Here is a 26,188-nt window from a genome sequence, read left to right as displayed (position 1 = left end):
ATTATATACTTAATAAATAGTTGACTGACTGTCTCTAAGCCTATAATTTTATTTTGACCAAGTGACCTTAGTGAATCAAAACTCTAATACCTAGGGCTATAGTGCTCAAAGTTAGAGCTCTATTTGTTGAGCGTCAGAAACAAATGACAATTTTTTTTCCTTTTAAAATGTCTTCTTTAAAGTTTACTTAAATAGACGAATGAATGAATTAATAATTTAGTACATATTCTGGAATAAAAAAATGCAAAACATTGTCCCTGTTCTCCAGAAGCTTATAACATAATTAAGGAGACAGACCACAAATACATATGTGCACACATGCACAATGATAATTAGCATTGTAGCATATATTAAGTGCCAAATATAGAAGCCAGTAAGTATAGCATTTCAGAATTGGGAGAGAACACCATGGAAAAAGGTAATCAGGGAAGGTTCTATGAAGTTGGGATTTAAGCTGGACTTTGAAAGAAGTCTTTAAGGAGTTGTGTGTGTATAGGATGACTGGCAATAAGCATTCTAGATATCCAGAAAAGCAGGAGCAAAAAGATGGAAGATGGGAATGCCCAGATATTTAAAGATTTCTTATAGATCAGCATGGCTCAAGTCGAGGGCTATTTTTTATGGGAATCATAGCATCGTATGATCACTAATTTAGAGTTAGAGAGTATCTAATTAAACCACCTCATTTAATGTATGTGGAAATTGATAACCAGAATGATGAAAAGACTTGACTTTGGTCACACAGCTAGTAAGTGGAGGAGCTTAGATGGGAGCCTAGGCCATCTGACACTTTCCTTTACATCATGCTGAATTGTTATAGTTTTCAGTAATAAATCATGGGTTTCTTAGGAAATCCTGATTTTATGCTTTCTAAGAAGATTCTTACAAAAGGATATCTATCTAGAGCTTTGGTTCAGGGAGTATTATCCAGGTAGAAACAGTGGAACAGTGGATTATATGGTAGGTTGTATTAAGATTATGGAGGATCTTAGAGCTGATTGAGAGAAATTAAAGCTTTTGATTATGAGAATAACATGAAAACAACCTCTTAAGAAAATTGATATGGTAAGCATTATTAATGCATTGTGCTGGACTGTGAGGGGCAGAGTAGCAGGGACCTTTACCTCCATTTATACTGAAACTACACTTGGCCGTCTTTATTTTCTTCCATTTCATTTATTGCCTCTGATTTGGGGCTCTCTTTTCTCTAAACCTGTTTGAGTACTCCTAACGAAACTAATCTTTCTATAATACGTTGATCAAAATGTCAAATAAATAGTAGGCAGTTAATAAAGACTTTTGTTGCTTGATCTATAGTATATAAAGAGTTAGGGTACACTTATTTTACTTTCAATTTAATTCAATTTGATTTCTATTTGCTTGCTAATCAACCCACAAGCATTTGTTAAATTCTTACCATTCCTCAGGCATTGTATTTATAGTGCCTTAACCCTCTAATCCCCACCTACTTCCAGAATATATTTGAGGAAGCAATATCCCCCTAAATAGTTTTCAAGGGTCTGTGGCCATAGTATGTTCCTCAAGATCAGAAAGGAGAGATCATTTCGTTTTTCCTATCATCCACAACCTATAACAGGATTTCTTAATCTTTTTCCACTTGTGATTCTTTTTCACCCAAGAAATTTTTACATGACCCCAGGTATATAGGTATATAAAATAAGTATACATAAGCTTTTACTGTTGCCAATTTTTTTGCCACCCTCCCAATCAGGTATGCAATCCCATATAGGGTTGCAACTCACAGTTTAAGAAGCTTTTCCCTATAACACAGGGTTTCCTGCCTAGTTAGCATTCCTTGAATGCTTAATGAATGAGTGCAACTGGAGAGTTAAGTCAACAGAAGATACTACTGCTTGGGAAGCTGGAATATTTACCTGAAGAATTGACAAATTTTGTGTCAGAGGAAAGAAGCATGGTGTGAATTGGACAGTGGAATTATTAATCTTGAAGTTGAAATCTACTTCTTAGGAAAATTGTTTTGATTTCCAGAGTGGCAGCTTTTTATTTCAAAGGATTGCTATTTTGGTTTTGAGCCCTAGAAGATGAACTTTTGAGTTTGATCTGATAGGGTGATAGGATTATTAAAAACAAACAATGAAGCTTTCTTCAAATGCTTCAAAAAAAAGAAATGCCATATAAAAGAATTTGTGGGCCTGTGAAAAGTGAGAAAAGAGGGAAATAGAATTTAATAAGCATGCCTATGTTTATAATTCTTAAAAGGTAGCAACATGTTCACCTCTCTATGGACATAAAAGTGATGCTTCTGCAGTGAATGTTATTCATTCAGCATGTGCTTGATCCTACTGAATTCTAACCAGGGAAATACTGCTTTTGTTTTTGTTTTCTTTACCAGCTTCCATGTTTGTGCTACTTTCTTTTTGAAGGTTTTCTTCTTGCTATCCTCTTCTTCTTCTTCTTCTTCTTCTTCTTTCTTCTTTCTTCTTTCTTCTTTCTTCTTCTTCTTTTGTTAACCTGGTAATGAATATTCCCAACATTCACTCTCTTTCAGGAGCAAGCTAAAATGGAAAAACTTACAAGGGAGCAGCTAATCCATAAGTGCCCCTATTATAGAAATTGGCCTAAACTTTCTGTAGATGAGTTAACTGTCCACATCAAATGGAGGCGATACCCTCCAGGACATGGTAAGTTCCATTCTATAATTTGTTCATTACCATTCCAAGATAGTGTCAGTGTAAAACATTAAAAAAAGAAAAAAGTAATAGATGAGATACACTTTGGAAGCATTTTAAAAATTGATCATTTCCTTGAATAAGTTTCCATTAGTCCAGGGCATTCAATGTGGTAGATGGTCAATAAATATTTGTTGAATAAATTGATAATTTACATAAAAGTTTTAACTGTTATAGAAATTGTTGTTGTTCGTTTTACTATAATGTCAATTCAAAACATTTACTAAGCACATACTATGTGACACAGTTAGAGATGCTAGAGATACAAAGATTAAAAAAAAATAGTCCCTGTCCTCAAGGCTCTTATACTCTTTGTGTATAAATGACATAATATGTATATACGAGTAAATGCATAGCAAAGTCAGAATAGAGAGCTATAATAATTGGGATTGGGTGTTAGGAATATTATGGATGGTATCTGAGGAGGAAGTATCACTTGAGCTGAGCTGATAATTGAAGTGAGGGGCGGATTCTAAAACAAAGAAGTGCATCCTGGGGGAGGAGGCGGGCATGGCAGCAGCTTCAGCTCTGGAGGTGGGGTGGAGCCTGGCAGCCCTGGGAGCCCCTGGACCATGCCCGAGAACCCTGTACTTCTGCGGGAGCTTCCAAAGCTGGAGGCAGAGGCAGGACTGGGCCCTCCAAAGTGCTGCACTTTGGGGCGGTGCTCACTGAGCATGTGGGGGCCATGAGCCGGGCTCCCACAGGGAAGAAGCAGCAGGGGGTGACATACTCAATCATGAACGAGACCTGGCTTGGCTGCAGCAGGCAGATGTGGTTGGTGGCTGAAGTGACCCAGCCTTCCCTGGGTGTTGGCTATGAGCTGGGCCGGGCTGTGGCTCTCAACAAGAGAATTCTGTGCCTGTTTCGCCCTCAGTCTGGGCGAGTGCTCTCAGCCATGATCCGGGGTGCAGCTGATTGGACACGATTCCAGGTATGGGACTACGAAGAGAACGAGGTGGAGATGCTGCTGGACCAGTACTTTGAGACTGATCCTCCTGAGCCCAGAGCTGCCTCCCCATCTGCAACTCTTACTTCTTGACCCAACTTTGATACCTAAATTTCTACTCCAAAACTTGCTTGATTCCACTTCTGTCTTCCATTCTTGGCCCCTATCCCCAATCCTGAATTAAAAGGTGTGTTCAAGTTGAAAAAAAAAGTTCATCCTGCATGTGAGGTGGGTCTAGGTAAATATAAAAAGATGGGGGGGTGTAGTGTTGAGTTCATAGAAAAGCTAACAATATTGTTTGGCTAGGAAAGAGTTCTATTCAGAAGAAATCTGGATTATAATGATATGATGATAATTCATGTCTTTTTAAAGCAATTTAAATTTACAGATTTTTATAGTTTTGCAAATTCTCATGAGAATCCTGTGGAGGTAGGTAATGTGAATGTAATTATTTTGTCATTGTCTTGCATAAGACACAAAAGGACCTGGCATGTGTAGAGCAGGGTGTGGGGTGTAATATTTCCCTTTTCTGGCTTTGTTCATACTCTGATAATCTGAGAATTTCACTAACACCACTCAGTGTTTTGTGATCAGCTCTTCTTGGATGCACACTCTTCACAAAATTAAAAAAAAATGGTGGGGCAGGTGGAGGAAAGGAAAGCAAGAAGTTTATTTATAGGTCAGGAAAAATAAGATACAATTTTATGTTAGAACCCATAGAAATGCCCATCAGTACACAACCATTCTCCAGAGACTGACTTAGTCATGGATTGCCATTGAATAGGCAGAGCTCCTACCAACAACTTTCTAGCGTGACTCCTTAGAACATGTTTCCTCCTGAGACTCCTTGGAAGATAGCCCTGGCTGTCTGTTCTGTGTTCCTCATCTCTCCTCCACATTAGTCTACCTGAAATTCTCTTCCTCTTTCATCTGATATCATGAGTCTTTGTTCACTCTCCTGTCCAGTATCCTGTAGAGTATGTCATACTTCCTGCAGCTCTTTGTAACCCAAAGCAGACTTTGACCTGCAACTTTCCTTGGCCACTCTCTAATGCCTGTGCCTCAATCAGAGGCCTTTTCTAAAGTTTTGTTGGTTTCTTAGCTCTTCCTCTTATTAGCCCCTATTTACCCATTTATATAACATTGCCAAACAATGGAAACCACTCCAGATTTCTCCCTTTAATTACAGTAACTTAACCTTGGCCTCATGGGATACATTACCACTTATTTCTAATGCCTGGGTCCCTCTGGGACTCACTGGGTATGGTTATACAAATTATCTAGGGATATTTCCCTCAACCTCCAGACTAGGAGAGTAGGACTGGATGGATGGATAGGATGACCAGAGTATTCCAAGTTCCAAGAACTAATCTTAATTACATTAGAAAGAGACAATTTTATGGTATTCTTTACAAAATGTCCAAAACTCTATTTGCAGATAGGTTGAAATAAAAAGAGATTAAATAATTTCCATTTCTATTTTCAACTTCACATTTGCTTAAATGTCTAATTGTATTATACTTCCAATAGAATGTAAACACTTTGAATCCAGGGGCTGTAATTTTTTTTTTGAATTCCCATGTCCTAGCCCATATACATAGTGTGAGATTAAAACTGACTGTTAAAACTTTTTACCACAATAGTGACTAATAAGTGTTTGTTGAATTAAATTGGAAATGAGAGACAGATTTGATAAAAAAAATTATTATCCCACTTAATACTGTGTGTGAGAGAGATACAGAATACATTTATCACATTTTGTAGCTGTATGTGGTCAGATTCAGTAGCATTAAATAATACGGGCTGTTAAAAGAATGTCAACTAAATTCCATATGTTATCTGAAAGAATCTCTCAATAATCTCTTTATTCCTCTCCATTTGATTTATGTAATTACTGGGCTGATCTGACAGAGATAATAATTTAGAAAGACTTACATTAACTCAGAAACACATGATTATAAAAATAAACTACCCTTATTTCAGTTCAGAAGATAAAATTCTATTCAATTGATTGAGATAACTAGTTGAGTATTCATGACATGTTTGACCTGATGTAGCATGTTTCTATTTATTGTTTATGATATTATGTGAAAAAATAAAATGAAATCATGTTGTGAAACTGGTGCAAATACACTTTTGTGAAGGCAGAGGGACCTTTAATAATGAATAGAATTCCATCCTGTAAATCAGAAAATGTTGGTAGTAGCTTTAATTTTGCCAATGACTCCCTCTTTGGTGGCTTAAGTATCAGATTGTTGCATAAGCTTCCATTTCCAGATCTGTCAAATAGAATTTAACTGAAAGTCAGTGTGTCAAATAGAATTTTATCTGAAAGTCAGTGTAACAGTGGGAAGATGAGAACATAGGACTGGTATCTCGGGAAAACTGAGATATTTCAGACATGAAATGTCTGTATGGCACGGAATGAAATCCGTAATGTGTTTTTTGTGTATTTCTTTCATATGATGCAAAGGATCCTGGTACATTTTTTTTCTTCTAGTTAAATCTTGCCCCTTTCTCCTCCTCTTCTTTATAATCTAAATGTTCAATTATCTGACACCACCCATGAGTTCTTGACTAATCTCTTAGCAGGCACCCAATTCACAAACTCAAAGAAGGAAAAAAAACTTATATGTCCACAAAAAAATTATATATATATATGTATATATATGTGTGTGTGTGTGTGTGTGTGTGTGTGTATATATATATATATATATATATAAATCCCCATTTCAGCCCATAAAACTGACAATACATATAATTTAATCAGTCAGATCTACTTACTAATTATATGATTAGGCAATTCAGTAGCCCTTTGAGTTGTTTCCTCACATATAAAATAAGGTTAATATTTCCTATCTGATCTACCTTTTAGAATGCTTGTGAGGAGCAAGTGAGATAATGTACATGAAAAAGTTCTGAAACTATAAAAACACTTTATGGATTTAAAGTGGAATGATTTCAATGGTCTGCCAAGCATATCAATCAACAATATTGATGATCTTGTGGTATTCCATATTACTTGGAATAAATCAAGTTCTTTTAAAATTGTATTAGTCTAGAGAGAAAATTAAGAATGTGTGGGAAGAAACATTTTTAAAGATAATTGATCAGTGATGGTGATTGTTAAATATTTATCAATCTGAAATATTAGTATTAGTGATCAAAGAATATACTATTAGCCACATTTAGAAAACCATTAAAAATTTTTAATTGACGAAATCAATTTCATCTCTTTCCCTCACAATTCTAAGGAAAGAAAAGAAAGGTCTTTTAAATAAAAATGCATCATAAAGCAAAAAAAAAATTATGTATTGGCTATGTTTTATATGTACATGTATATATACATATATAGACATTCATGTTTATGTGTATATTGTATATATGTATGTATATGTATATATATGTGTGTGTATATATATATATATATATATGTTTATGTTTATGTTGGGTTTTCTGGAATCATAGTCATTGTGTTCCTTAGAGGTCTAAGTCTTTCAAAGTTTTTCACTTTTGCAATCTTGGTTGCATTTCTGGTTCTATTCTATTCTCTCTGCATAATATCATATGAATATTCTCAGGTCACTCTGAAAACATGCTCTTCATCCTTTCTTATAGTACAACAGTATTCTATTAAATTCATATACCACAATTTGTTCAGCCTTTCCTTAGTTGATGGATATCATTTACTCTCTTTTTAACTGCCACCACAAAAAGCTGCTGTAAATATTTTTTGTATATACAAATACTTTTCTTCTTTAATTGCTTTGGAAGATAGAAGCACCTAATCATGGTATCACTTGGTCAAAGGATAAGCTATTTATTAACTTTTGGGGCATAATTTAAAATTACTTTCCATAATGGTAGGACCAGTCCAAAATTCTTCTAATAGTGCATTTGTGAGAAATGATTATTAATAATCAATATGTTAAGGAGATCCAGAGTTTCCTCTTTCTTCCAAAGTCCTTCAGGTTTTTCTGAAATACATTGATGAGATTGCATTAACTCTCCTAGATCTTGGTCAGACCTCACCCAACCAAGCAAGGAATTTAATCTAGGGCACAGAAGCTCATAGTCTTCTCAGTTTTGGGTGGAGACAAATCCTTTTGTTTATATAACCAAGGCTTCTCTTTGGTGGTAGTTATAGGAAGGGATTGAAGAGGAAATACATTCTTTGAATTGATAGCCCAAGACAAGGGATGATCTGAGTAGAGATAATGTCTCTGTGCAGGAGTCCGCTCTCTGTCCCATTGAACACCTACTGTTTCAAGGATGTAAAAATTGAGTCTTACAATGATTATCTTTGGTTTGAGAGAGACAACCAAATGACTATCCTTTTATTAATAATCTGCTGGCCTTATTAATAGAATAATTAAATTACCCATCAACTATGTCTCTCAACTTTTTTTGGGGGTGGGGGTAGGGCAATGAGGGTTAAGTGATTTGCCCAGGGTCACACAGCTTAGTAAATGTAATCTCATTTTCCCATAGTCATTCCTACACTTGTCATTGTTTTCTTTCCCTTTTTTTGTTCAGTTTTGTTAATTTGGTGAATGTATAGTAGACCCTTGATTGCTTTAATTTGTATTTTTCTAAGTATAAGGTATTTAGAAGATTTTTTTCCCTTATGGCTATTGATATTGTAGAATTCTTTTATGAGAAAACTGTCTACCCAATTCTTATAAATTTGAGCCAATTTTTTCTTTATCTTAGAATAATTCTACAAAGATTTTTGGAAAATCTTTTTGTAACCTTGCCTTGTAAACTAATGGTAAACCCAAAGGTAATTTTGTTTTTGTTTTGCCTTGGTAAACATCTCAGAAAACAATGGCAAGTTATATAATTTTGTCTTATTCTTCTATGATTATGGAAAATTCACTCAAGCTATGTTACTTCCATACCTTCTATGTAACTCATTTCCATATTTTCTTGTGAATCTTCCACAGTAGAATTTATCTAATGTCACAAATGCTTTTCTCTAAGTGTTGTAATGTTTCAAAGGTACTAGTACAGAGCCATTTTGTCTATTGGTTAACCCTTGATCTTGTTATATGACTGATCCATTTCATTTTCTAGTTGTACGGATCAGTGATGATATATTTTACACTATATTTTATACTTATACATACTTCTTCCCAGATGATATGATAACCATGTTTATTTGCTCTTTGCATTGAATTCCTCAGAGATTACAATATTTTGTAAATGGTATCTTTACAGTATCACCAGAAGAACATTGGTATTAAAAAAGGGGCCTTCATTTCTGGAAAGAAATTGAGATTATATTTTTATTAAATAGATACATATTTGAATAAAAGCTTACTTCCAAAGAACATTTCCCATTATTTGGAGGTCATTGGGCTAAAGAAGTACTATAGGAATTTTTGGAAACAAGTTCTATAGGAATATTTTTTATCACTGTAAATAATAGAATAGAGAGTATATAGGTCCGAATTGAGTAAGAATTATATATGAGGCAAAGTTTGTGTGGAAATTTCTCCATTCTCACTTGATACCTTTAAATGATGCCATAATTTCCCCTCCTAGATTTCTGATACCTCCTAAGCATGTCATCTGCCCATATGGTTGTGCTCTCCCTGATTATTGAGCTATGCTCCTACTCCTATCTTGGTCACTGCTCCCCATTCATCTTCTCTGTCCTAAAATATCAAGACTTTTCTCTGCTAGGTGACAGACAGCTAATTTGAGAAATTGATCAATTTCATCATCCTGGATTAATATTTTTAAAGGCACTTTTTTTTTCTTCTTTATTGTATTGTTTTTTATTATAACCTTATGCAAAATATTCATTTCAATTTCTGCCTTTTGGATTCAGCTGAAGCATATACATTTTGTAGCTGCTCATTTTAATTTTGTATGAGTTTTCATGTCATAAATGCATTTCTAGTATGTAGCAAATGCTTGGTTTCTGTTTTCTGAAGTTTCTTGCAGCTTTCATTGCTTAGCTTCTTCCCAATCAATCACCTGTTTTCCCCTTATCAATGAACTTTTCCAGTCATATATTTACAGATAATACATAGAAAGTTGGGGCAGCTAGGTGGCATAGTGGAGAGAGCACTAGGCCTTGAGTCAGGAAGACATGAGTTCAAATGTAGCCTCAGACACTTATTAGCTATGTGACCCTGGGCAAGTCCATCCAACCCTGTTTGCCTCAGTTTCCTTATCTATAAAGTAATCTGGAGAAGGAAATTGCAAATCACTCCAGTATTTTTGTCAAGAAAACCCCAAATGGGGTCAATCTCATCCAACAATTAGTATAAAACAGGACTGAGAGTAAATACCTGTGGTCCATAACTTATTTAACTTCCTAAACTGGATCCTGCCTGTGTACTTACACCTATGGTATCTTCATGACCATTCCTGCTTTCACTTTCTCTTCTGGACATTGTTTGATCTTTGATAATACTTAGACCACTCCTTCCTTCCTTGGCTCGTGGTTCTAATATTTCCTGACTGCCACCATATATCCATGTATAACAATTTTATTAGAACTAAACACTGACATTTTATACATAGTTATTACTGGATACTTTGTTGACTGATATCTGTGTTAAATGAGATATAAGGAAGAGATATTTGTTTTTAACTTAAGGTGATACAAGAACTCGAACATTCAGATCCAAGAAGTAAGAATATAGATAAATTTCATTAGTAAAATGTGGAGTTAATACTTATTTGACTGGCAACTCATATTGAAATGGAGGTAGGAAAAAAGCCTTGCAGTATTGTAAGGATTTCTGGGAGAACTATATAAACGCAAAATATTTGGTTCAAAGACAAAGGATTTTAATGATTTGTCCATGTATCTTTTTCTGGGGGGGGGGAGAGGCTGGGGAGTGAGGTTAAGTGACTTGCCCAGGATCACACAGCTAGTAAGCGTCAGTTGTCTGAGGCCTGACCTGAACTGAATCCAGGGCCGATGTTCTATCCACTGTGCCACCCAGCTGCTCCCTTGTCCATGTATCTTAAAAGAGCTGACAATATTTTGCCCCAAAACATTGAGAGGTAAGGAAGAGGATATACTGCTCCTCTGTGGTATAAATTATTGTAGGATTTTTCTTTTAGCATCACTAAAATGGAAACAGGTTAAAACATTTTCAAGTAGTTTCACATTACTGAAGAAAATAATCAAATTCATTGGAGTCTCATTGCTCTTTTCTTTTATGATGGTTAGTAGATCTAATTAATGAAGCTTTCCCCTCACCATATTTCTCTCACTCTGTCTCTGCTCTGTCTCTCTCATTCCATCTCATTACTTGTTTTCTTTTTCATCATAAAGTTATTTTATTATTTTCTAGTTACATGTAGAGATAATTTTCAACATTTGTTTTTATAAGATTTCTAGTTTCAAATTGTTTTCCCTCCTCTCCCTTATCCTTCCCCAAGACAGTAAGCAATCTGATATAGGTTATATATGTACAATCACATTAAATATGTTTCTGCATTAGTCATGCTGTGAAAGAAGAATCAGAGAAAAATGGAAAAAAGCTAAAAAAAGTAAAAAAAGATATGTATAAATAGTATGGTTCAATCTGCATCTAGATCCCAGAGTTCTTTTTTTCTGGATTTGGAGAGCATTTTCCATCATGAGTCCTTTGGAACTATCTTGGACCATTGATACTGTGTACCATGTTCTACTGGTTCTGCTCATCTCACTGAGCATCATTTCATGTAAGTCCTTCCAGGTTTCTCTGAAATATGTCTGTTTGTCGTTTCATAGAACACAATAGTATTCCATTACATTCATATACTACAACTTGTTCAGCCATTCCCCGCATCCCCTCAATTTACAATTCCTTGCCACCACAAAAAGAGCAGCTATAAATATTTTTGTACATGTAGGTCCTTTTCCCTTCTTTATGATATCTTTGGTAAAAAGACCTAATAGTGGTATTGCTGGGTCAAAGGGTGTGCACAGCTTTATAACCCTTTGGGCATAGTTCCAAAGTGCTCTTCAGAATGGCTGAATCAGTTCACAGCTCCATCAACAATGCATTAGTGTTTCAATTTTTTCACAGCTTCTCTAACATTTATTATTTTCCTTTTTTTCATATTAGCCAATTTGATAGGTGTGAGGTGGTAACTCAGAGTTGTTTTAATTTTCATTTCTCTAATCTATAGTGATTTAGAGCATTTTTTCATATGGCAATAGATAGCTTTGATTTCTTCATCTAAAGGCACTTAATTTTAAAAACAAATGCTTATACTTGGTTGATCTTTGGAAACTTGAGGAAAAAATTCTGTTAAACTAAAAGAACAGACTATACCTGTAATGTTGGGGAAGGAGACTCTCCTTTTGAAGAAGGTTCTTTATCCAAACTCCAACATATACCAGGAGGATATGAAAAGACATAACTTAAAGACATAAATAAGTACATGGCCACTTTGTTGTGGTGCTCAGTTACTGGATGGATACAATAATTAGTATTGGTAAAATGAAACCAATTAGTAAATCAATCAAAATTCAATAAGCATTTCTTAATTGTCTAATATATATGCCAGAAAAGAATTATATAGTCACAGCTCTTAAGAACCTTAAATTATAATTAGGAAACTATATATACACATACATATATAGGTATGTTCAGGATTATTATTAAATTGGTATCCAAATCAGAGATCTGTCTCCCCAAAATTCTTGAATGTATCACTTCTTCATTCACAGAACCAGGACTTTAGTTCAGTCCCTCATCCCTTCTCATCTGAAGTACGATAATAGTCTCCATTTTGGTTTCCTTACTTCAAGCTTTTCCCCATTCCAGTCCATCCTTTAGGTGCCAAAGTGATTTTTTAAAAAATGCTGATTATGTAAACTTCTTCCTATACAAACTCCAATGGTTCCTAATTGCCTCTAAGATCACATATAAACTCTTTTGTTTAAAATTTTACTTTCTGCACAACTTAGCCCTTTCATGTATTTCTACAAATTACTCCCCTCTTTGCATTCTGTGTTAAAGGCTTAATTTGCCACACTCTGTGTTACATATACGATGCTCCATCTTTTAAATCAGTACCTTTACATTGGCTTTCTCCGACATATAGAATGCATTCTCTCTTCATTTATGTCTCTTAGAATATCTGCTTTCTATTAAGACTAAGCTTAAGTACCGTCTTTTTTGAAAAACTCTTTTTTGGTATCCCCTGCTGCTAGAAAAAAAAGCAAAAACCTAAAAAACAACTTTCTTAAAACTACCTTAAACCCATAGACTTCAGTTTCTGGGATAAGAATTCACTATTTAACAAAACCTGCTGGGAAAACTGGAAAATAGTATGGCAGAAATTAGGCATAGACCAACTTTTTTTTTGAGTCAATTGGGGTTAAGTGACTTGCCTAGGGTCACACAGCTAGTAAGTGTTAAGTGTCTGAGGCTGGATTTGAACTCAGGTCCTCCTGACTCCAGGGCCGGTGCTCTGTCCACTGTGCTACCTAGCTTCCCCTATAGACCAACATTTTACTATTTTACTATGTACAAAAATAAAGTCAAAATGGGTACATGATTTAGACATAAAGGGTGATACCACAGGCAAATTAGGAGGGGGAAGAATAGTTTAGGGGGGCAGAGCCAAGATGGCAGAGGAAAGGCTGTGACTCTCTGAACTCCTGACAAATCTGTCCACATATCTCCAAAAAAAAATGCCATAAGAGGGAGTAGAATGGAGGGTAATACAGTTAGCAATAGTGATTGTGGAAAAAAATGATGAGCACGATGCTATCAGAAGGATGTGTGGACAATGCAAACCATCAACAGAGAAAGAACTGATGGTATATGAATACAGATTGAAGTATAATTTTATTTGTTAGTTCCTCTTTCTAAAGTTATTTTGTCTGTTTTCTTTCACAACCTGACTAATGTGAAGATGTTTTGCATCACTGCACATGTATAACTTATATTGAATTGCTTGATGTCTTAGGGAGAAGTGAGGAAGGAGGGAGGAAGAAAATTTGGAACATAAGTTTTAAAAAATCAATGGGGGGGGCAGCTAGATGGCACAGTGGATAGAGCACCGGCCCTGGAGTCAGGAGTACCTGAGGTCGAATCCGGCCTCAGACACTTAACACTTGCTAGCTGTGTGACCCTGGGCAAGTCACTTAACCCCAATTGCCTCACTAAAAAAAAAAAAAGAAAAAAGAAAAAAAATCAATGGGAAAAATTGGTGTTTTTTACATATAACTTGGGGAAAATTCTAAATAAATACATAAAATTAAATTTAAAAACAAAAACAAACAGAAAACAAACAATAGAGATCCAAATGAAAGCCAGGTTCACTAACCACAATTCTTCACATTCCAAGTTAGATCAGGCCAACAGGTGGTCAATAACAACATTTTTGCCTAAAAAATTTAATTAAAATATAATAAAAATAGTTTACCTGTGAGGTCTATAGAAAGGGACAGTATTTATAACCAAAAAAGAGGTAGTGAACATTATGAAATGCAAAATAGATTATTTTGATTACACTAAATTAAAAAGGTTTTTGCACAGACAAAACCAATGCAAACAACATTAGAAGGAAATCATAAATCTGAGAAGCAATTTTTACAGCCAATGTTTCTTATAAAGGCACATTTCTCAGATATACAGAGAATTAATAAAATATATAAAGATACAAGTCATTCTCCAATTGAGAAATGGTCAAAGTATATGAATAGGCAGTTTTCTGGTGAAGAAATAACAGCTATCTACAGTCATATAAAAATGTTCTAAATCACTATTAATTAGAGAACTACAAATTAAAACAGCTCTGAGGTACCACCTGACACCTATCATATTGGCTAGTATGGCAGAAAAGAAACATGATTAATGTTGGAGTATATGTAAAAAAATTGGAACACTGATGCATTGTTGGTGGAATTGTGAACTGATTCATTCTAGACAGCAATTTGGAACTTATATAAATTTGGAATTTATACCCCAAAGGACTATAAAACTGCACATATCCTCTGACCAAGCAATACTACTACTAGGTCTGTATCCCAAGGAGATCATAAAAAAGGGAAAAAGATGCACATTAATGGAAATATTTGTAGGTGCTCTTTTTGTGGGGGCAAAGAATTGGAAGTTGGGGGAATGCCTATGAACTGGGGAATGGCTGAACAAGTTGTGGTGTATGAACATTATGGAATACTATTGTGTTATAAGAAAGAATGTGCAGGCTGATTTTAGAAAAATGTGAAAAAAGTTACATGAACTGATGCTGAGTGAAGTGAGCAGAACCAGGAGAACATTGTATACAATAACAGCAACATTGTGTGATGATCCAATATGATAGACTTAGCTCTTCTCAGCTATGCAATTATCCCAGGTAATTACAGAAGACTCGTGAAAGAAAATCATCTACAAATTTAGAAAAAGAGCTATAGATTCTGACTGCAAATCAAAGCATACCATTTTAACTTTATTTGTTGTCTTTTTTCTCTTGTGATTTTCCCCTTTTCTTTACAGCATGACTAATATGGAAATATGTTTAACCTGATTGTGCAGATATAACCTATATCATATTTCTTGATGTCTTGAGGAGGAGGCAGGAAGGGAGGGGAGACTGGAAGAAAAAATTGGAACTCAAAATCTTACAGAAATGAATTTTGAAAACATCTTTACATGTAATTGGAAAAAAATGCTATTAAGGAAAAAAAAAAAGAAAAGAAAGTACCTTAAACTCATTACGTATCTATTCAGTATACTCACATGTGTACTGTATATGTTGTTTCTACTATTATAATGTAAGATCCTTGAGGGCAGGTACAGTTTTACTTATTTCTTTGTATCTTAGAAGCTTAGCCCAGTGTCTTTCACTGGGCTAGAATTTGGTGTGGTTAGGCTATCTCAAATTTTCTTTTTACTTAATGTGGTTATATTCAAGCAAAAATTTCATTTTATAACAACAAAGATTTTTTTATGTTCTTTAATTTTCTGTGATCTAAATGAGGAAACCTTTTATGTCTGGATGAGGGATGTATAAGGAAAGACTAAGGGTATGAGGGTCAGGAGATTATAACTTAGTAAGGAAAATACATCCAGATTTAGATTTTCAAACAACCATGGTCATGGATGGGGGTTCTGACATCATTGTGTATTTCCTTTTAATTTGAATTTTACCTCTTTTAATACTTTGATCAATGGGCGCTTTCATAAGTATGGCTACTTCATCTATCAGTACATATTAATCACCCATCCATGCCTTCTCATCCTGTAAAATTAATGTCTATTGCCTTCCATAAATCCTCAAAAGAAAATCTATAAAATACCTAGTATTGCTGTGTATGGAGTGTTGAATTTGAAGGCAGAAAGACCTGAGGTAAAATTTCATCTCTCACATTTACTAATTGTATAACCCTGGACTATAAAATTTGAAAAATAATAACACTTGTCTCTTGGGGTTGTTATATGTAAAGTTAATGTATATAAAGCATTCCACAACCTTTCAAGCTGTATATAAGTGCTAGATATTAAATTTTCCCATAGGACATTAATATTTCTTAAAGAATCACAGAATATCATGGTTATAAGGGAACTTAGACTACTTAGTTCAATGTGTACCTATCATGAATTATCTCTAAAAGCTTCAAGAATATGAAGTGTCATCTTCCCTTTTATATTAGATAAAGGACAAGAGAGATTACAAGTTATTTTAGACAAAAAGGATTTGGATGAATATTAGAAAAATTTTTGACTGTGTATGTGTGTGTGTGTGTGTGTATATATATATATATATATATATATATATATATATATATATTTATATATTTATTTATATATTTATTTATTTATTTATAGGTTTCTGAACATTTAGAATGTGTGTCAGATGAAGTCCAGATTTCCTTTTTGTTTCTGTCACAAACTCTATGGTGGGTCTCTTCCCTTGCCCCTAAAATTCTTCTAATTTTTTATTTCAGCAACAAGTTTCTCATTTTTTTGGTAAGAATCAGGTATAGAATATGATTACTCTTGTAATTTTCCCCACTTTTTAAAGTATGAATTTATCATTAAAATTAGGTCATTGATTACTTCTTTGTTCTGATGTTGGCAAAGAGAGTTCCAAGATATATGTAGATCACTGAAATCATCCATTGCTATAGAATCTCACCTCACTGTCAAGCTTGTGATCTCTTTTCTAAATACCTCATCTAATTCCTTCAGTCTCATTTGTCAATAACACACCCTCAACTCAATATTGCTTCTATTTTTTCTTTCATTGATTGTTACCCAAATGCTTTCTCTTGTGTGTTTCCTCTTGGATAACTGAATTTGCTCATGTGAATATAACTTCTTCATATCCTATATTGCTACATGTTCCATTTTATCTTATTTTTACCTGAGGTCAATGTGTTGTCACTTTTTCTTAATTGCTTTAATGTAATATAAGAGAGCTCTCACAGGGTGAGGCTAATATGTAAAAAAGGAAATGGGAAGGGAATAAGTATTTATTAAGCACTGTGTGTCAAGTACTATGCTAAGTGCTTTATAAATATTATCTCACTTGATTCTCACATTACTATGAGGTAGATGCTATTATTATCATCTTTATGTTACAGTTTAAGACACAGAGTCAGAGAGAGGTTAAGTGACTTGCCCAGGGTCACATAGTTAATAAGTGTCTGAGGCTGGATTTGAACTCAGGTCTCCCTACCTAATTCAATCTAGTACTCTATCCACTGTAACACTTTGCTTTTGTAATATAAAAAATGTGTATATATACATATATATAATATATATACATATATATAATATATATACATATATATATACGATTCAAAAAAGTAAGGTATGCCATTTTAAAGCCAATATTTTTAGTCATGAATCCCATTCTTAAAAATAAAATCAGTTAATATCTCTAGCATCCAAGGTGTACTTACCTAGACTGGTTCAAAGACCACCCCCATCCCTACTCCTATCCCCCATCCCTGGACTCATACTTTAAGCTGCAAAAATAAGTCTCTGAGCTTGTCAGAAAATAGCATAGCCTTCAATAATGTAATATGTCATGTGAAAAAGTGAGACTCTAGGGGAATATAATATTAATGATGATTTCAAAAATTTTGGATTCATACTAGATCAACTCTAGCATTATCTTAGGACCAATAATATTTTGCTATGCTCCTTGAAAATATTTTCTTATTATTGGAAATTTCTGTATCCAGAATCCAATCAATCTACCCGGTTATCACTTTCATTTAGGTGATACTTAAGGTGAAAGTTATTCATTTAGCGTGGTATATTAAAATAACACTGTAAATCTACCTCTGCTACCTACTAACTGTGTGACTCTAAACAGCAAAAATTGCTCTGTTTTTGTTTTCTCCATTCTAATATAGAGATAATAGTCTACCACCATAACCCTGGTCAGAATAGACATTTTATGTATTATAATAATGCAATTTCTACAGACTCCTTTATCATTTTCATCCCAGTTGTGACTATATTCTTGTGTGAGTTCTCTGATATTGAATAGGTGAGTATTCTCATAAAATGTTTCCCATTCATTACCCTTTAGACCAGAAAGGGTTCCATGAACATTCCAGGAAACACTTAGGGTCCAGAGATCTAGATTAGTGGTTTAATTTGTACAATCACTAAGTTTCCAAGATTTGACTCATTCTTTTATAGGACATGGCTGTAGGTCAGGTGATACTAATTTATTCTCTTCCCATGGAATGATGTAACATGATAGATTCTTACTAGTCCAGTGGTTTTGATGTCTCTCTTTTTGCAAACAAAATATTGCATAGGAAACTTGAGAAATATTCTAAGAATGATTACAAAAATTAAAATCTGGTAAATAGTTCCTAGGAGGAAAATAAAAATGAACCAAGCTTATGAAGCTTAGAAAAGAGATAGCTTCAAGAATGTGACATGAGATATATTTTCTTCAAATTACACTGCATATAGAGGGATTTTGAGTTTAATTTGAACAATAGGGAATTAGGTTGAACATTATTAGAATATACTAGTTGGCCTTTATAGACTTTACCCATGTGACCTTTTTCTGGTGGAATCTAGGAAAAGTCTAGGTGGTATTTATTGGAGAGGTTTAACTGAAATGTAATCTTGTTCAAAAGTGAATAGATAGATTGAGATAGATCCTGAGGTTCCTTCAAGCTCTATAATTCTTAAAATATGTGTATATTTTTGATAATATCATAATATATTTGAAATTAGGGACATTCACATGTGTATATATGTATAAATTTATCATTTGATACTTCAGTGAACTGTGATTTTGTTGGTGAGAGTTCTTCTCTTACCAAAACCTATCACCCCTCCACTCTGACTTAATGAAAAACCTTTGACAATTTCAGTGGCCAAGAAAATCTCATCACCTTTTGGCCAAAATGGTAATATGTTTTTCTGAACTCAACTAGTCTGGTCCTTGGGTAGCAGAATTTAAGTTCTTGGAGAGTTTATTTTTAATATTTTGTTCCCAAAACAAACATCAGTTCTTGGCACATACTATATGCATAATAAATACCTCTTGATTGTTTGACTATCCCATTGAGATCGTAGAGCTTCTTTTCACATTTGAAAGACCTTCTGAAGTTTGGAATAGGCTTTGTGGACCCAGGAACAATCTTTATGCCACAATCATGTATCAGAGGCCTTTAAAAGTCCTGTAGTGCAGGACATACATTTATAGATAAGCATACATATATAGAGAAAATACTCAATATATTTGCATAATATTCCATGTTCATATACATTACACATTGACACAATTTTGATATTCCTCTTAAATTTCCTACCAAATTTCCAAAGAGGTAATAATTTTAGTTCTACTGCCAAAGAGGCATTGCCTTTAAATCATTGCTTCTAAATTTTCTTTCTTTAGTTTCTATACGTCAGAACAGTGTGTGTGCAGAAATGCTAATTAATGCTATTGCTTTATTCTGCTGTGCCTATCTGACATTCGTTTCCTACCCCCTTCTCCTCCTTCTAGCACTCACTTCAGATAATTTTGCTTTTGATTCACTCCTTGAATTTGCTGAGATAATCTCCAAGGAGATACTCATATCATGAGCCTCTGGGCTGCATGTCTCCTATTGCCAGTTTTTTTTGGTGGGGGAAGGGAAATCCCCAAAGCATAACATGTTAATTTGGCTGACTCCCAGGTTCCTTGAAGCCTGCTCTTTCTGCTGTGTCTCTTGATAAGAGAATAATTTATTAGTTAAAGGTCCTCAGCCAAATTTGGAGAGAAATTTGTTATTATAACCAACTCACCATTAGGAATATGTAGAGATCATATCTTTTGAGATTTGTGTTAGAGAAGAGTTAGTGAAAATTTGTATTTGAGTTGATATTAGGAAGATAAGGCATAGTTTTATATTAGCAATAAATATAATAGTAATAAAGAGAGGGGGGTGTTTTTGACAGGTTATTTGGCAGTTGAACATGAGACACTGGAGGTTAGTCCATCTTTTCCTTTAGACATGTTAAACTTGATATTTCCCAAACTGAGTTAATTATCTTTCCCCAGCCCCCACCCTAGCCTCCCTCTTCCTTACTTTTCTATTCTAGTTGAAGATACCATCAACTTTGCAGTCACTCAGGCTTACAATCTAGATGTCAGCCTCATTCTCTTTCACCCCCATATCCAATCTGTTGCCAATGCCCATGGATTTCTCTTTTGTAAAATCACTTAATTATTTCCCCTTCTCTCTTCTGACACTACCAGCTTGTACCCTTGTATGGTCTTAGTCTATATTCTCCATATTCCTGCTGCTATGTTCTTCAGTCTTTGAATACTGTGTTCTTCAGAGAACATAAGAATGGTTCAGGCCTGGAGGATTCACACCTTCCGTAATCCCTAAATTGTTTCATCAGTGATATGGTCTATTTGCTGATTTACTTGACTTTCTTAGTTCTAGATTCTAGTTTGGTTTGGGGCAACACAATTGCAGTCTTATCTCTGGGTGGGTCTCCAATAGACAGTTGCTGGATTCAGCCCCAGTCTTCAAGTTGGAACACTCTGCAGGTTTAGAGTAACAGAGCTATAGGCCAAAAATTTATCCTTTAGCACCTACCCTGGTCTCTCACCTGAGTTGAGATCTAGATCCTATTCCTGGGTCAATGGGATGGAGCTTCCTGCCTGCCTCTGGTTTGTACCCAACCATAGAATACACAGTTCTTCTCTGGGGTCAAAGTAACAGAGTTTCTAATTTACCCAATTCCATAATTCCTGCCCTTGAATGTAACTTGAGTAGGCCAAATTTGTGATTTTAGGTAGAAAAAAAATACCCATTTTGGCTTCTCCTTAGATTTCCATATCACTTCCAGGTCTACCATTTTTCTTTTCTTTTTGGAGTTGTTGTAGTAACAATACATTTTATCTTCTTACCCTATTCATGATTTTTATTGTATCTTTTATATGAGTCTATACTTGATGTTCTTTATTACCCTCCTCTCCCTTTAAACTCTTTTTCCACCTCCAATTATTTTCTTTGGTAACCTCATTTGATCCTAGAGATTCAACTATCAACACCCTAAATCTGTTTCATCACTCCTGAGTTTTCTTCTGAGCTGTAGATATCTACAGTCTATATCTACTTGAATATTTAATCAGCATTTCAAACTCAACATTTCCCAAAATGAGATTATTATTTACTCTAAACACACTCCTCCTTTTGAATTAAACATTTCTATTTATGAGGTGATCATTCATTTAGTTTTCCATTTACTTTGCCCTTTATACCCAATCAGAAACAAAGTCCTATGGAATCCACCTCTGCAACATCTCTTGCACCTGTGTCCTCTTCTCTGTTCTCAGTTCTGGCCTTAACCACAAAGTCAGTCTGTTTTTTACTTGTAATTCTTCAATGGACTCCTAATGGGGTTCTACCTTTATTTTCTTCCTCCCCCTATATATCCTTCAATATACTGCTAGGATACAGTTTCCTCTTGATATATCCAGTGACATCAGATCTCTCTCGTCTTCTTTCATATTACTCTTTCCATGTACTGTAATCTGACTAAACTGAGCTACCTACTATCTTCCTACTTCTAATATATTTGCTTATGAATTTCCCCTTCCATGAGATATATTTTTTAACTCTTTTCATTTATTGAGTTTCTTTGTTGTTGTTCAGTCATTTTGGTCATGTCTGACTCTTTGTGATTCCATTTTGGGTTTTCTTTCTGGAATGGTCTGCCATTTCCTTTGCCTTCTCCATCTCATTTTACAGATGAAGAAATTGAGTCAAACAGGGTTAAGTGACTTACCCAGGGACACACAGATAATATGTGTCTGAGGCCAGATTCGAAATCAGGGAGAGTAGTCCTCCTGACTCAAGGCCCAGCATTTTATCATCTCCACTACTTAGCTGCCACATCTTAATAAAGCCCCAATAAAAAGCCATTTCTTCCATAAAGTTTTTCATGTACCCTGAGATTAAGAGACCATAGTGTTCAGAGTTTGAAAGCATTAGTTGAACTCCTTTATTTTACAAATATGGAAACCAATTCCCTTAAGAAATTAAATGCCCAAGGTAATACAGGTATGTAGTAGCAGAACCAAATTTGGAAAACAAATATTCTGACTCCAAATCTGTTGTTCTTTGTAGCCATTTCTGTACTTTATCCCTAGTACCTTACATATAACTTTGCTTTCTTTAATTGTACATTATGTATATATGTGCTTCATTTTCTTATTAGAATGTAAACTTCACAAATGCAGGACCCAAGTTTTAGAGAAATTTTGGATTATCATTATACTGTCGTATACATATCCTTGACATAGTATATTTTTAGAATATTGAATGAAAATGGTTTTAAAAAAATCTTGACTACAGATGGTAAATGATTAGGTTCTAAAAGATATCCAGTATTTATAAAAATGCTACTTTGGTGGGGTAAGAAGGTTGAAATATTTTCAGTATGGGGATTATTATGGGAAAACTTTAGTTGGCATGTAAAAAGATTTTAAGGGACAGTTTCAAGAATAGCTATGTATAGAAATTTTTGGAAGTAATGGTAGATAATGTTGAAAAGCTAACTTAGGATGAATTTGTTGAATTTTAAAAATACCTGCCACAGTAATTTGTCTTTATCCATCAGGAAGTAATGACCATGAAGGTTTTTAAGCAGAGGAAGAATAGGATACATTTCTGTGATAATGAAGTTAATCTGTCATTGAGAAAACAGTGGATAGAGGACCAAATTTAGAGTCAGAAAATTCTGGATTCAAATTCTGACCCTGGAACATAGTAGCAATGTGATTGTAGGCAACTCACAACTTTTTTTTATCATAAAAGTATTTTATTATTTTGCAGTTAACTGTAAATATAGTTTTCACTATTTTTTATGAGATTTTGAGTTCCAAAATTTTTCTCCATTCCTCTCTTCCTTACCCCCTTCCCAGGAGAGAAAGCTATCTGATATAGGTTATATAGAACTATCACATTAAACATATTTTCACTTCAGTCATGTTGAGTCACTTAGCTTCTTTGTTGTCTCACATAATAGTCTCTAAGATCACAAGTTACTAATGAGTTTTTGACCAGCATCAATGAAGAGAGTTTTCACAAAGTGAATTCTCTAAGCTGAGGAAATTGTAGGTCTAGATTTTGCTTCCCCTAGTCTTAAAAAATCTATCACTACTGTTCAAGACATTAAGACTGTCTTGCTTTGCACGAAGGGGTAAAGATCAGAGGATAAAAAATCTGTTGGTAGGCCATTATTTTCTAGGCATTGGGCAATATTTAAATACTTTGAGGGAAGGTACTGTTTTCTTTTTCTCCTTAAATCTCCAGTGCCCAGCACAATGTCAGCTGCAGAGGAGACACTAACTGTTGAGTTTAATTAAATTTATCAAAAACTTGAGTAAGTGTGATGTCAGTGGCATTCTTTCACCTATTGAAAGAAGCCCCAAAATGAAACTCCCCCTGGGGATATACCATTGCCAAAAATCTAGAACTTGTAGACAAAAATAATTTAATACACTGCAACTAGCCAGAAAGAAAGAATTCAAGTATTAAAAAACCACAGTCAAGATCAAGCAAGATTTATTTACTAGGATGCTAAAGGAGTACAGTATGAATGAGATATTCCAAAAGGAAAAATACAGAGGTCTACAACGAAGAATAACTTGCCCAGAGAAACTGAAGAGGGGAAAATAGACATAAAAAAAAAGAAATTCCCAATATCCCTAGTGAAAAATCCAGAGTTGAAATTGAACTTTGATACATAAAAAAGGAAGTCAAAATAAAAATGGAAAAGTAATTACAAGTGAATAATCTGAAGGGACTTCATAATTATATCAATAAATATAAAATCTTTTTGACAAAATACAATTTTAAAACAAAAAGCACTTAAAATAAATGGAAATATCTTTAAAATGATACATAGAATATATCTAAAACCAAGAGCTGCTATTATTTGCATTTGGAATACTCTAGAATCCTTTCCAATGAATTCAGGGGTGAATCATAGCTATTCACTGTCATTTCTTCTGACTGACATAGTATAAGAAGTGATCACTATAAGCAATAAGACAAGAAAAATAAGTTGAGGAAATAATCAAAGGCAAATAAAAATAAAATGATTAATTTTTTTCATATGATATGATGATATGCTTCCAGGATATTAAAGAGTTAGCTAAGGTTAATTAAAACACCAAATTTAGAAAATTTACAGTATATTAAAAAATCCATAATAATCAACAAAGGAAACCAACATGAAGAGATAGAAAGAAAAATTCCATTAACATTACTACAAATTTTCTAAAATACTTGGAAAAGTATCTTTGAAGGTATATCTAAGAAGTATAGAAATACAGCTCTAAAGAACTCTTTCCAAAAATACAGATCTGAATAATTAGGATTTTTTTTTGCTTGTCAGCCAATATAATCAAAATTGCAATATTGCCAAATTAATTTTCTCATTCAATGGCATAACTGTCAAACTACCAAAGTATTACTTTATAGTAATAAAAAGTAATAAGAAAATTTATATGGGTTTTTAAAAAATGTTGAGACTCTCACAAGAAATGAAAAGAAATGGAAATAAGGGGTTTGAGCTAGCAGTGAGTGCTAGGTTTCAAACTATATTAAAAATCAATTTTTATTAAAATAATTTTGTAATATTTAATAGATTAATCAGGAATAGATCAGGTACACAACATACAAAAATAAATTTATCTAACATTCAATACATACAAACACAAGAAACACAATATCTAATATTCAATAAACATAAGCACTCCAGCCATTGTGATAAGGACTCATTATTTGATGAAATCTAGTAGGAAAACTTAACTATCAGTATGGGGAAAAATAGATTTGCAACAATATTTTACAACTTAAACAAAGATAAATTCCAAATGGGTATGCAATCTGGATATAAAAGGTGACACAGTAAATAAACATGGAAAAATATCAGATTTGTGAATAAGAAAAAAGTTCATGACCTAACAAGTAATAGAAATAATTATAAAAGAAAAAATGTATAATTTTGAATACATTTTAAAAAATAGATGTGCACAAACAAGTCTAATACAGCTTAGAGAAGCAATTAACTGGGAAAAAATAACAACTTCATAAAAAATTTCTCTGACAAAGCCCTCATTTCCAAGATATATAAGAAAATTAAACATTCCCCAATCAATAACTGATCTAAGGGTATAACAGAAAGCACAAGTAAGAACCCAAGGCTCTTTATAGCCATATGATAAAATAGTTCAAATTGAAACTAATTAATGCAATGCAAATTAAGCAATTAATTCTGAGATCCCATGTCATGCTCATAAGTGTTACAAATACAATAAAAGAAGAGAAGATAATAAATATTAAAGAGACGGTGGGAAAACAGGCACATTGATTACTCTTCAACCTATAAATGAATACAAAAATTCCTGAAAGTAATTTGGAATTATTTATACCCTTTAGCACAATCCACTGATTGGTTTATATCTAAAAGAGGTCAAAGAAATTAGAAAAGGTCCTACATGTAACACACAGATATGTACCACCATAAAAAGAATGTCGACATTCATGTAGATATTGTGTGTAAATACACATATGTATATTATTTTTACTGTGGCAAAGGAACTGGAATGCAAGAGGATATCTAAAAATTGAAGAATGAATGAATAAGTTGTGACATATGAATATGATATATGGGGTATTATCATACTGTAAGAAATGAAGAAATCAATGATTTTAAAAAGACATGGAAAGATTTACAGGAAGTGTTACAGAGCAAAATGAGCAGAACCTGAAGAATAATTATTATAACATCAATGTTATAAAAAAATGAACAGTACTGAGGACTTTTACAAACTAATGAGGAATTAAATGAGTAAAACCAAGAGAAACATTTATATGGCAAAAACAGTAAATATAAACAAATATGAAAATAGTAAGAACTGTAATTAATACAATGACCATTCATGATTCTAAAGTACTAAAAATGAAATATTTATCCATGACAGAGAGGTAATAAATCCAGAATGAAGAATTACACACACACATATATGCATGTATAAAATGCATATGCATAATAAAACCCCAAATTCCCTTAAT

General features: G+C 33.8%; 1 protein-coding gene and 1 pseudogene across 1 annotated transcript in view; both read left to right on the top strand.

Annotated features, from left to right (window-relative positions):
- Window positions 1–26,188, top strand: part of CNBD1 (cyclic nucleotide binding domain containing 1) — a 597,705-nt gene that overhangs the window by 422,484 nt on the left and 149,033 nt on the right. The window contains 1 exon segment of the mRNA XM_043992600.1: window positions 2,531–2,663. Coding sequence (XP_043848535.1) covers window positions 2,531–2,663 — 133 coding nt within the window.
- On the top strand, window positions 3,060–3,750 carry LOC122736858 (annotated as a pseudogene).

Source organism: Dromiciops gliroides, chromosome 1, assembly GCF_019393635.1.
Source record: "Dromiciops gliroides isolate mDroGli1 chromosome 1, mDroGli1.pri, whole genome shotgun sequence".
Classification (NCBI taxonomy): Eukaryota; Metazoa; Chordata; class Mammalia; order Microbiotheria; family Microbiotheriidae; genus Dromiciops; species Dromiciops gliroides.
Note: the sequence above shows the minus strand (reverse complement) of the source record. Positions and strands in the feature narration are given on the sequence as shown.